Source organism: Bactrocera latifrons, unplaced genomic scaffold, assembly GCF_001853355.1.
Source record: "Bactrocera latifrons isolate USDA-ARS-PBARC rearing strain unplaced genomic scaffold, ASM185335v1 scaffold_51, whole genome shotgun sequence".
Classification (NCBI taxonomy): domain Eukaryota; kingdom Metazoa; phylum Arthropoda; class Insecta; order Diptera; family Tephritidae; genus Bactrocera; species Bactrocera latifrons.
In genome coordinates this window covers 68,425-82,872 of record NW_017537168.1, presented here as the reverse complement: position 1 = coordinate 82,872, position 14,448 = coordinate 68,425, and the positions used below count along the sequence as shown (strand labels likewise).

The following is a 14,448-nucleotide window of genomic DNA, read 5'->3' as shown; positions in this document are numbered from 1 at the left end:
TTAATTAAAATTTTTTTAAAAATCCATTCCAATAAATTTTTTTTGATAATGTTTAAATTAAATTTAACGATTGCTTAATTTTAAAACTGAGCGAAATAAGTATGGAAAAATACTTTTAATTTGCAACAAAAGAAAATTAATCAATTTTCAATTAAATTAAAAATTTTAAACCAGCAAACAATGAGAAGTTACTTTGAAGAATTAAATTTTTAGCACACTTTTAGTACACATAATTTACTTAGTACTTAGTTCAGATTGTGCGTGCACTATCTCCACATGTGCGTAATAGTCATATTTTAACTGGCAAATACTAAATTTTAGTACATTTTTAGTACACATATTTATAGTACTAAAATTTTTGGTGTTTAAATGATGTTGTGTAAATATGAACGAAAACAAACTGCTCAACATTTTTCTGTTAAGAATTTAGCTTTTAGTACACTTTTAGTACACATATTTTTGGTAATAAAATTTTTAGTACTCAATTGAGGTTGTGTGAATATCGTTTCTACATGCACCAATTGTACGCTTTTTTACTGGCAAAAACTTAGTTTTTAGTACTTTTTGCACATACATTTGCAGTAGAGAAATGTATAAGACAGAGAAATACACAAAATTCATAAATTCTAAAGTCGAAAATTTAGCTTGTTAGTACATTTTTAGTACTAAAATTTTCATGTCTATCTATATATATTTGCAAAACATTTTTAGGAACGAATAGGTTGCACATATTATATCTTGAAACAAAAAATTTCAAAAATTGTTACCCACAAAATTATTATATGTACATATATGTATATGTATATACATACATATGTACATATTTATATATTTTTTCTTAATTCAATAGCTTTAAAAAAATACAAAAATAAATTTCGCTTATGCAAATGATCGAGTCCTTCATTAAAATACTTTGTAATGGCACGCCACAACCGCACTAAATGTGTCTCCGTCAGACAGAATAGCTACTTGCCTGCGGTAAGCCATGCCGTATACGCAACCTCAAGTTATTGTTATTATGTGTGAGCGAAATTTCTTATCGCAGCAGCTGCTGCTACTGCTCAACGCAACGACCTTTACAATCTAGCAACCAATGCGGCTGTTGACGCTGGCGATAAACACATTGACGTGCACACTCACACACAGACATACATGCATGTATGAAACTGTCAGTCAATTAAATGAGCTTTACTGTTGCTAACAGCGTCGTTGGTTCGCCCACCCAAAATGACTATCTACCGATTACATCGTCTGAGTCATTTTAAGCGCAATTTATTAGCTGCAAGTGGTTGTTCAAATATATGCATAAAGGGAGTTATATGCAGGGTGCTAGTTAACTCATATTTCAAACTAAACTGTGCCAGCTTTTTAAGCGGTTTATTAGTGTATGAAATATAAGCGACTACACTGTACAGCAAAAGTACACTAAGCGCCTGGCTTGAGGTCAATAATTTGATGCCTTACAATAGCTACTTGCAAACAGCCACACTACGCCTATATGTAGACTATAAGAAGCGCACATAAAATTTAAGCAAATTTACCCAAAATCTTGGGTGTTGAACCATGCGATTTAGTAAGCTGGTAGTAGCAGCACATAAAAATTTGTGGCAGCATGCAAAAAGGGCGCATAGAAAGTGTAGCAAGTGCTAAGCGGCGGGTTAGAGGTTACGGGGGTGCTGTTGAAGCAGCACAATAACGGTAAATGTACAAACTTTGTGACAAAGGAATGCACGGAGACCACAACAACAACGGGTACCCTGTGAACCTAAATGGTTTTAATGGTTTAATGCTTGCCACAGCGTGTTAAGAGGCAGACAGCGGAGCGTAAAAGAAACATTTTTATACAGAAAAAATTTTATATAGAAAAAGTAAGCGGGGTAGGAAAAACTGCGTATTTTAAAGAAATTGTTAGGAGAGGCAATACGTAAAATATTGACGCACACACTTATTTAGGTGGAAAACACATTTGTGGCATGTAAAATGGGCAACTAAGCGTCGGCAAACATATTTACAAGGACCTTAACGAGGCAAGTGCACATTAATGGACCAATTAAGAAGCTGATATATTTTACAAGATGACTGCGCTAACGAGGCGCAACAACAACAAAGCAAGACTAACAATAATAACAGCAAAAATGGTAATAATAAAAACAAAAATTACAAAGATAACAAAAAAAAAACGGAAATAATAACAACAAAACTGGCAATAATACAACGAAAAGTTACAATAATAACAACACAAGGTGCAGTAATAACAGAAAATATTATAATATTAACAGCAAAAAAGCAAAAAAGCAAAAGGGGGCAACAAATGTAACAAAAACAAAAACATCAATAAAAAAGACATGAAGTCGGGCAGCACTGTAGCTACAATACCCCTCATAAGTGCAGTTCTTATACCATAAAAGCATAAAAAATGTGTCTTCATTTTGATCGTTCGGTTTGTATAGCAGCTATATGCTATAGCGGTCTGACCTGAACAATTCCTTTGGAGATTGTTGTGTGGCTTGGAAAAATAATTTATGGCGAGTTCGTAAACATATTTTGTTAAATAAAAAAGTTTTCTGTACAAGGACTTGATTTTCATAATTGGGTTTGTATGGCAGGTATAAGATATAGTGGTCCGATCTGAACCATATATTCGAATATTGTAGCGTTGTCTTGGATAATAATCCGTGCCGAATTTCGTTAAGATATCTTTTCAAATAAAAAAGTTGTCCATACAAGGGCTTGATTTTGATGGATCAATCGGTAGCTCTATATAATATTATACCGATATCGGCCATTCAGACAAATGAACAGCTACTTAGAGAGAAAAAAAAACGTATGCGAAATTTCAGAACGATATCTCAATCTACATATACTTTGTAGGATCTCTGAAGTGTAGTTTTTGGCATTACAAACTTCATGGCAAACACTGTTCAGGGAATAAAAGTAGCAACATTAGGCAGAAAGTGAAAAAATGGGCGACACCAACACTAATTTGTGGGCCTGAACTGACAAGAAAGCCTAAATATATAAACACTGCAATTTGTATAAATTCTTGAAATGTCAGAATGACTAGCTGACATTTGAATTCTTTGATGTTTTCGCTGCTTGCCACAAAGTCAAGGTAATTGAAGGCGCATAAAAATAACAAATACCCAGTACACACGAATAAAGCAATCAAATAAGCATAACACAATTGTTAACATTACCGATAACGGCAGTTAAAAGATCTGAGAGACCAGCAATAAAAACAAGCATACTTAGTTTAACTGAATTTTGCATTTGGCTACCTTTTTTCGTAGCGAATTTTACGACCGCTTACTTATTACCATTAATTTGCCTAATATAGCATTGTTATTGTTGTTGTTTTATCGCTATCGTTGTGCTTACGCGCTGCTTACTGTTAATGCGTTAATTAAGCGTGCGCGGCAGACCTACTTTCTTTATTACATAGGATCATTGGGGGTGTTTCTAAGGCAGCCAACATGGCGTATACTCAACTAATAGACTGTTGACTAGTACAAGTAAAGTATTTAGAAAATTTTTGTGTGCATAAGCAGGTTAGTGGGTTGATTAAGCAATTTCTTATTTTCCGTCTTCGTTTTGGTGTGTGCAGTGTGCTGTAAATAAGTACTTGCTCGGTGACAAATTGTGTGTGGGCAGAATGTAGGCGGGAATTTCGAGAAATAATTATAAGTCGGTATTGAGCATATGTGTACTTTATGTTTTTAGCATTTTTTTCTAAATGTGGGGGAAATTTTACAAGAAAAAAGTTTCGAAAAATCGATTTCAAAAATATAACATATAACAGCTTGCACAAAATTAGCTCGAATATTCAAAAATCTTAAAAAAAATCGTAAACATATTTTTATAAATAATACAATTTTTTTTTACCAATGAAGTTATAAGTATTTTTCAACAAAATCGGGGAAAAAACGAAAAACTCAAAAATTTATTTTTTGTCAAAACTGCTTGCTCCTCTCGTTAATATATAAAACAGCCAAATGCCAAATGTGCTAAAAATATATACATATGAAATTTTAGGAAAAAAAATTGAAAAAAAAATTCGAAATTTGAAATTTCGCAATGGTATTAAATTTAGTCTATGTGTTAAATTAAAATACATAGAAATTCTACACCATATCCTAAATAGTACAAAAATTTTGTACTAAAAAGGGTACTAAAAAGTATGTACTAAAACACTTAAAGCTGTCAGCGCACTATTTTAGACCAGTGAGGTTATGATTGAGGCTAACAAAATGCGTATCTGCGCTATCAGAAAAAAAGGTTCGTAGGTTATGTTCTAAACATGTACTAAATTTGTAATAGTTTAAAATGATTTTTCGGTTGCAACATTTAGTTTTTCGTATACATACTAATGTCGAAACGGCATAATTTGCATACGGTACCAGTAAGATGGATATAAAAAGTGTACTAAAAGTGTACTAAATTTTTTAAATATTTTTTAAATCGATTTTGATAAAATTCTTTTACATTTTGTGAAAAAAAGTGGTAACGTTGGGTCTTTACACTACTAACACTTGCTTACGCTGGATACTAAACATGTACTAATTTCTTTTAAGTCGCTTTTAGTACTAAATTTTATCTAACTATTAGTCAAATGCATATAATGCGCAGAGACTTACATTTCCTTCCTTCGGTGTTCTTAAAAATTTCAAAAAAAAAAAATGTACTAAATATTTTTATTGCAAAAGTGGCCATTCAGTGTTCATTAAAAAGTGTGCTAAAAAATTGTTATGTTCAAAATAGTTTCCAAATTACTTTTGCGAGAATACTGGGTACTAAAAATTTAATATATTAATGCTAACGAAGCATTTAGTTCAGAGTTTTCAGTTCTTATTTTTATTTTTTTAAACAAAAAAAATTAGTACTAAAAAGTACTAAACTGTACCATTCATTATTATTTCTGTACTAAAGTTCGTACATACATCAATGTACTAGAGATTATTAGTGCCATAAAAATACCACAAATATACTAAATTTCTCAATCACTTTTAGTACTAAATTTTATTCAAATCACTACCCTACATAAACTTTTTTTTGGGTGCACTTTAAAACTTTTTAAAAAGTGTCGTAAATATTTTCCACTCCAAAAATAATTTTAGAACATTTCTCTACAGTGATGTGTAAAATCGGAATTATAATTTTTATAAAGAAAATAAGTACTAAAAGTATGAAAATCATTATTTCTATATAAAATGGTGCCCTAAAAAGTAGTAAATGTGTGCTAGAAAGTGTAGTTTCTATAAGAAAAGGTAGTACTAAAAATGACTAAAAATGTGTTGAAATACTGAGTTTCTACAAATGGACTTTGTACTAAAAATGTACTAAAACTATGCTAAAATTGTCATTAAATAAAAAATTTAGTACTAAAAAGTACCAAAGAATATAAAAATTAATATTTCTTTAAATTATAATTTCTACAATAAACGTTAGTACTAAGAAAGTACTGAAATAGTGTTAATATACTGAATTTCTATAATCGGACTTTGTACAAAAAATTCTGTACTAAAATTTTCACTCTATAAAAATATGTTGTACTAAAAAGTACTAAAAGTGTACTAAAATTTACTAAGTCTTTTTTGTCATGACAATGTAAATAGTTCCGAATTATTGAATTCTATAAATAATTTTATAAATCTAAAGTTTGAACACAACCCTTCTACAATGTAAAGCTAGATCTACACTCATTTAAAAAATTTGCACAGCTACACTAACATCTTTGCGAATATTTTCTTACCTTCGAGTTGGTTTGCACTTTACATAGCAACTTCGTCATTCCCTTAGTGGCAATAACGGCACTTTAAATCTACTTTTCGAACTTGAAATAATTTTCGTGCAGCTTTTCTATTATCCACTTCATTCCATTACAATTTGTTGCTAAACTTTAGCGATTTTTTCCATTGTTACTTTCGACTCTACGAGAGCTTTGTTCCAAACTAGCAAGAACGGCAACGAGTACAAAACAACTTAAAAGTGTGGAAAGAGAAACAAAAGAAATTTTAGAAAACTTTTATATTCAACAAACAGATTTTAATGCTGCCACTTGTTGTTGCTAAAGGAACAAAGTCTAGCCTCAACTATTTCTGTTACAACTAACTTCTTTGAAAATAGCGTTAAACTTTCTTAGTACAGGTGTTAAAGGTGCAGCGCTGCGCTGGGCTGCGCGGTGGTGTGTGTAATTGAAAACCTGTTGCGAGTTGTCAGACTTTGAAGCAGTTTGTAATTTAACGAAATGGAAACAAAGCAAGTTTAGTGGGGAAAAGTAGCGGTAATGTGATAGCAAATGAGATTGGCACTCAAGTAAAGTGGAATTGAGGGAAGAAATCGAAAAGAAAGCACGCGAAATGAAATTTGATATAAAAGAGCGTGTTTGCATGCGGAGCAGAAAGCTCAAATGAAACCCAAGTGACATTTTTATTTGACTTATGCAAAAATAATAGCAATTATATTAGTAATAACACGCCAGCAGGCAATTAGGGGCGATAAATGACGCTCCAGACATATGGCTGACAAAGTGGCGTACCTGGCGTATGAGTGACGCCTGAGTCAAAGCAAAACTAAGGAGCATACAATCAACTTATCGTATGTAACAATGAAAAAACAAGCTATATTAAATTTATATTACATGCTAACAGCAACAAAAGCCACCTTTTCCATCACCCTCCACCCGCGGCTCCTCAACTGGACATACTAAATTGCGCCGCCGTTCTTGCTTGCCGGCTTTTGATGAAAGCACAAAAAAATAAAAGGCGATAAAATCAAATTTATACCACAAAAGCAATGTAGGCGTCTTAAAATAACGCTACGCTAGCATATGAGTGAAGTTATATATTTATATGAATATATAAATACACAAACAAGTGTATGCATTTGTCTGACTTTTGTATCAATTGTTTGTCAATAATTTCTGTTGAGGTCAACCACTATGTGGAAAGCGTTGTTGTAACTGTCATTGTGGGCATGAATAGAATTACTTGTATATCAGGTAATAAAGATAAAGTGGTGAAGCGCCTAAAAGCAAACAATGCAAAGGGAAATAAGCTACGTAAAAAACACAAAACAAACACAACAAAAGGCTTTACTATTTAATATAAGGAAGATTTCACAGTAAAAGTATTAAAACTAAATAACGTTAACAGAATTTTGTTATTAAAGCTTCAAGTCAGGCAAGATGCCTAAAATTTGGGAATTTTGGAGACTTTATTAAATAAAATACTTACTTAATTGTTAATAAAAATCCAAATTTAATAAAAATGTACAAATTGACCTCTTTTTGTACATTTTCGACATAATAATGGTTTGCAAATTTTTGTAATTTTTGTATAGCGAGGTATAATAGGTATATAGCGAAACGTATGATATATAAATACTTCAATGACCCTTCTGTTTATTGACGTGTAGCGCTGGTCTGCCTTTCCTCAGGCTTGCCGCCATTTCTTACTTTTAGCGGAGTCAACAACCCATCTTAAGGTGATCTCAATGACCATTTGGCATACTTTTAACGAAGTCAACAGACTTCCAGAGGTCAATGACCTTTATTGAGGTGAGTTGAAAAAGATGCTTGAATCATGGTCTTAGCATTTATTTTACCTTGATGAACTTTTTTTTATAGCTTTCGTCGATACCAATTCTGCATTGAACTTAAAAAGTTTCTAGAAATATGCATGCAGTTTTTACGTTTCTGGCTGTCATATACGCATAACATACACTTCAATCTGGCATTTAATTTCGCTAAAAGCGTTTCATAACTCAGCGTTCAATGAACTGCTAGACGCCACACACACACTACAAGGATATCGCCTACATGTCAGCATACATTGGCGCCATTTAAATTGACACGCATGAATTTCAACACACACACACACACACATATTTGCATATGAAAAACAAATATATTTTTTATAAATTGTCAGCATATCACACACTAACAAACATATGTATGTGCACATATCTGGTATGCGAATTTATTCGGTATCATATTTATTTGCTGTGCGACAACTTTATGAGGCATAAATTTCCAAAAGCGAGCAAAAAATAACGGAACATGAAATGCTCGTAAATAAATAAATCGCGTTGCTGATATGTTGGCCAGGAAAGCCATAAAAGATATGAACAAGGAAAGTGAGCAATAAATTACCTATGCAAACACACATACATTCTGAGGAGTATTCAAATATGATTGTGTGCGTGTGGAGAGGAGAGGCGGCACACATGCCTAAAAGTAGAACACCCCGACACCCAAAAAAGTAGTAAAGCGAAACGAACATTGACAAGATAAAAGCGTCAAAGACACAAAGAGGTAGGTGGGATAGTGCTTTGGGGGTGGGGGCACAATGAGGGGGTGTGGCGAGCATTAGATGAGCTTTGAGGGTACTTTGGTGCTAATAAGCAGTCTTTGGTATAGCTAATATGGTTTTAGCATTTGTTGCGCGCTCTGTTCGCGCCTTGCTGCCGCCGTTATGCTTGCGGTTTTGTTGCGTGCTGATGCTTGACTTTATGTGGCTCGATTGTGTTCTCGCCCACGGGAATTGCGCCTTTTAATGGTTTACCATTTTACATTCTCAACCCCGCTTATTGTCACCGTTTCTCATTTTGCCGTGATAACGGTGCTTGATATGTGACAGACAGCGACTTAATTAAGTGGTTGTGCCAATGTTATTGATACTTTTATTAAAAGCGGCACAGTGGGTTGTGTTCGGATATTTGGGTGGAAAATGCGCAAAAACTGTTGAAAGTGGTTCTAAAACCAGTATTAATAAAATTTCAAATAGCTTATACTATAATAAATGTATATGATTATTAGAGAATTGCACAAGAAATATTTTGTACTAAAATTCTTTAGTACGGGACTTGTATAATACAACATAGTTTTGGTATTAAATGTTTAGTACAAACGGTATTTTTATAAAGTTGCACAACAAATATTTGGTTCCAAATTTTTAGTACTAACACAATTTTTATAAAAAAATTGTACTGAAATTTTTTAGTACAATTGCAACAAACTTTTAGTACAAATTTTATTAGCACTTTTAGAAAAATTTATCTTATTAACTCTGTTTTTATACACAGATTTTATTTCTAAAAATTTACACTAAAAATTTTAAAATTGATCTTTTTAGTACTCAATTTTTAGTACTAACAGTATTTTTTATGACATTGTACAAATGTATTTTATACTAAAATTGTGTAGGACTTCTTAGTGCTAACGGGATTTGTATAAATAATACTACACATTTTTAGTACAAAATATTTTTTAGTACTAATTTTACACACTTTACCCAGATCGTGTTTTTAGTGAACATATTTTATATACTAAACATTTACATTAAATATTGTAGAATTGTAAAAATAAACGTTTTAGTACTTAATTTTTAGTACTAAAAGTATTTTTTATAAAATTGTATAAAAACATTTTGTACTAAAATTGTGTAGTACTTTTTAGTACAAACGGGATTTGTATATTAGAGAAAAATTTTGGTACTAAATATTTTTGGTACTTTTAGTACCAACTTTTCATAGTTTCAAGCAGATCTTATTTACTGCTTTTAGTACACACGTTTTACTCGTATTACTAAAAATTAGCAATAAATATTACACATTTTTAAAAACTCTTTCAAATATTTTTAGTACTCTTTAGCACTAAATTTTAATAGTTTAAACACCAATCTATCAACAATTTTTAGAGCGCACAAAAACTATTTCTAAATAGTTGTAAATTACGAAAGTTCTTTCTAATCTTTTAGGTATAAAAATTTAGTGCTAATATGAAATTTATTTATTTTTATTTTTAAATGTGAAAAAAAATAATACAATTATTTTATTTACACGAAAAAAAAGGAGCACTGGCTGCCAGGACCTTCGGCTTAATATATGAAATTTATAATTATTATTTTTTTTTTTTTTGCTGTTTAGTACTAATTTTTCATGGCTTCAACCAAATTTAAATACACACATTTCAGTAACAAAAAATATTATCCAGAGACGTGAAATTGTTTTTATTTCAAATTAAAATTTGACAGCTTTTCTCAAAATGTTAAATAAAAAAAAATATACAAAATTTTATTATTTTTATTTTTTATAACAATTTTCCTTACCAAAAAGTAAAATGTGTTAGCAAAAAGTTTAAAAATATTTTACTAAAAACTTAATACAAAAAACTTCGTACTAACAATTTTGTACTAAAACATGTGTACTACTAAGTTTTTTCAATTATAACTTTTTTTTAAAAGGTAAAAAAGGTTTTTACTAACAATTTAAAAACTTCTACTAAAAATTTGTACTAAATTTTTTAGTAAGAATTTATTTTGCTAAAAAATAAAATGGTGCTATAAACGAGTAGAGAAAATATTGCACTAAATATTGTATATTAAAAAATGTGTACTAAAAATATATACTAAAAGTTTAGTACTAAAAATGTGTACTAAATTCTTTTAATGACAATTTTTTCTACTAAAAAGGGAAAAGTGCTCCCAAAGAGTAAGAAAAATATTTTACTAAAAATTTTGTACTAAAAATATGTTGTAAAAACCAAGAACTAAAAATGTGTACTAAAAATATTTAAAAAAAAAACTGTGTACTAAAGATATTTGTTAAAAAGAAATGTGTACTAAATTTTTTAATGACAAGTTTTTCTACTAAAAAGTGAAAAGTGCTCCCAAAGAGTAAGAAAAAGTTTGTGCTAAATTTTTAGATTAACAATTTTGTACTAAAAATTCCGTACTAAAAATATGTTCTAAAAATTTAGTACTAAAAATGTGTACAAAAAATATTTTAAAAAAACTGTGTACTAAAAATATTTGTTAAAAAACCTGTGTACTAAATTTTTTTAATTTCAACCGTTTCCTAGTAAAATTTTGCTTTGCTCCATATTCTTTCCGCAATACATTTTAAATCGGGGACATCCTTTTGTTTTTTTTTTATACGGCAAGCGTAAGAATTAAATCTGGAATTTATTATTTTTTCTTTCAAATGAAAGTTTTCCTCAAAAGAATTTCAACTGGGCTTTAGTAAAGCAGGAAAAGAAACTAAGAAAAGTAGTAAAATAATCACGGCATTGTGTGAAGAGCGCCTTGAGCCCTATGCAGCCGACCAGCGAAACAACCTTAGGCGGCAAGCGCATATTAATGGGAAGCTGTAAAGAAGAATTTGCGGTAACAAAGTGAAAAATTTGTTGGAAAAAATCTGCTACACGCAACAAAGCCGAGCATGCAACACATTGCAAGCTGCCGCAGGTGATGCATGTGCAACAAACTTCTAGCAGATAAATGAGGTGGTGTGAAAGGCGAGAAGAGAAGCTTGGAAGGTGGGTGTAAGCAGCGTAAAAGGAGGGCGGGAGAAAGCTGACATGGGAACAAAAACATATGCAACGTAAAGTAACAAATGTGGAAGGGGCAGCTCAGCAAGCGAGTGGTGGCTGTTGTGGAAATATGGCAACATTTGTAGCCAGAGTAAAAAATCGAAAACAACAAAAGCAAAAACTGAAAACAAGAACAATATGAGCAAAAAGAAAATCAATGGAAAATCAGGAAAATCTCTGGCATTGTGCTCAAGTTGTTTTTTCCGTACTTGTTGTTGCTAGTTTCCACTTTGCGTTATCGCCTTGGTTTTTTTCCAGTTGTTGTACCTTCATTGTGCACCTGCTTGATGTACACACAGTGTTTTCGAAAATGCATTAACCACAACGGAAGGAAACATGTTGAAGGTTGTATTGCAAAGGCACTCTTGAAGTACCAGAGACTCATCGCCTCGGCTGGCACTCTCTCTCACCCCTGCAATGATGTGCACAATGCTTGCAGTTTACAGTTTCAATTTTGTTTATTGTTGTTATTGCTGTAATTTTCGCTATTTTGCGGTTATGTTGCTGGCATCCGTTGTTGCCATTAGCGGTCGAGCGCACAACAACGTAACAATATCGGGGGAAAAAATACGAGCCATAAAGCTTGATTATTTGCCCAGTGTAGCCTATAAGTAGGCGCATGCAGTAGGTCTGGTCGTAGCGCAGCTGTGCACATGGGCGGGCTTGAAAGCGTACTTTTATGCGCACAACGCATTAGTAACGGCTCAAGACGATAATTACAGCAAACGCTGGCGCTGACGTCAAGTACTTTGATGGAGTGGGCGCGCACTTAGGTACTAAACTGCTGTTATGTGTATGTGTATAAGTGTGAGATTTCAGTTTGAAGTGAAAAAATCAATACAAGTAGAGGGATTCAAAATGTTGCATTGCATACTTTCAGGCGTGCGAACTTAAACGACTTTCAGAAAAATGGAGGAATGAGGAAAGAAATCAGAGCACGTTTTCACATGGATTTTCTTCCGAAAAATTGCCATTAAAGCGTATAACTGGTTTCCTCCAGAAAAACATAAGATCTGCTTTTCTTATATAAAAATTTAGAAAAAATACCGAGACAAATGAGATATAGTAGTAGCATTTTTATATTTACGCAATATCTTGCATACTTTTAAGACAGTTAAAAAAACTTTGAATAAACATATCATAAACTTAAGTTCATTTATAACATTTTTAAAGACGAAAATCATGTATCAACTCCTAAAAGCATGCAAAAATTTTTGCTTTAAAACAGGAAAAAAAATAAAAAATTTCGGTATTATATTAAAAAATTTATTGCACATTGCAAAATTGTGAAACAATTGCATACTTTTAGGCGTTTGCACTTAAAAACTGTTCAAAGCCCACCAAAAATAATTTTTTATAATATTAATAATTTATCAGACAGACTTTTCCTGGCCAACATGTTTTCCTTAACAAAGCCAATTGCGTTATCGCTGCAATATCTTTGCAACTTTTTGTTATTTTTCATATTTCGGCAAACTTTCTTCCTATGTCTTCTGCCCATTCCTGGCGCCACTACACATGGTTCGAGCGCGTCTCCATACTGGTGATACTCTTCAACTGCGTCACACTGGGCATGTATCAGCCGTGCGAGGACGAGAAGTGCGTCAAGCTGCGCTGTCGTGTACTGCAGGTAAGCAATAACAACAACTCAATTTACAACAAAACGTCAAAAATCAATATTTCTACAACAAAAATTTTTAAAACAACATTTAATTATACAACGAAATGAAGTTTTACAACAACTCAATTTGCAAAAAATAACAATTTTACAACAACTAATCAGTTTACAACAACAACTAGTTTAACAACAACAATTAATTTGAGGAAAAATCTCATTTACTCAAATTGCAAATAATACACGGTTTACAACAACAACTCAATTTACAACAACAATCAGTTTGACACAAAATTTTGTTTATCAATAACACCTCACTTTGCAACAAATAACCTTTACAAATAAATTTACAACAACAATTAAATTTACAAGAACTCTCTTGGCAGCAAAAATCTTAATTTATAATAAGAATTCAATTTACAACAAAAATTCGTTTTCAAGTACATCTCACTTCTACAACAATTTTATTTAAAACAAAGATTATTTTAAATACAAGTAGTTAATTTTACAACAACTCAATTTACAACAACAATCCATTTAACAGTAGCAATTCATTCTTCAACAACAATACATTAACCTAGAAGGCTATAATAAAATTTAAATTACACAGCATTGTGGCGTCAAATCAAAACGTTGTTGTGCGCCGGCATTCGTATGGCTTTGATTAAGACTAATTGAAAAATGCCGTAAATAATGCGACACATTTGCGAAATTAATTGCAGAAAATTCTATTTGTTATCGCACACATCAAGTGCTGTTTGCATATTGCCTTAATCAATGGCTAATTTAATTGAAATATTTACAAAGGTTCATTATGCAAGCATTTTCATTGAATTATTGCCAAAGCAACAAAATAGCAAATGTTTTCACCGAATTGCCGACTTTGTTGCATTGCATTGAATTTTATGCAAATGCAAATGCGGCTGACACACATTGTTGAAGTGCGCTCCGAAATGCTTTGGAAATTATAGCAATAACCACACACACACACACACACACAGACATGTGTATATCGACATATGAGAAAAAGCACTTGTGTGTGTTTAGATGATGCCATTGATGAGCATTTGGCTCGCATTGCAAATTAAATAATACTCATACGCCATGTGGTCAGTTATTATTTATCGAACTTGTTGCTCTCGAATTGAATGCTTGTGCAATGGCATGATCGCAGGGCGGAGATAGCGCAATGTCATATTTAAATTTGCATTGTGCGAAGGTCACAATGAGTCAAAATAATATTTGAGCTAATAAATCCGGACTTTTGAGCGATTTTTGTTTTTTTTATGGAATTCAAAATTATTTTCAATTTAGCACACTATTTCAAGGTTTTACATATTTTTAATTGTCTTCTTATTGAAAAAATTTAAATTAAAAAAATTTAAAGGAAAAATAGTAAAGTATTATTTGCTAAAAAAAATTTTAGTTGAAAAGATACTAGAAATTCACGGAATTCGAATTATTT

General features: G+C 31.7%; 1 protein-coding gene across 1 annotated transcript in view; it reads left to right on the top strand.

The window, feature by feature from the left end:
* Window positions 1-14,448, top strand: part of LOC108973880 (voltage-dependent T-type calcium channel subunit alpha-1G-like) — a gene marked incomplete at its 3' end in the record, with an annotated part of 170,942 nt that overhangs the window by 97,371 nt on the left and 59,123 nt on the right. Inside the window, exon 4 of the mRNA XM_018941385.1 lies at window positions 12,887-12,998. Coding sequence (XP_018796930.1) covers window positions 12,887-12,998 — 112 coding nt within the window. The remainder of the gene's footprint in view (window positions 1-12,886; window positions 12,999-14,448) is intronic.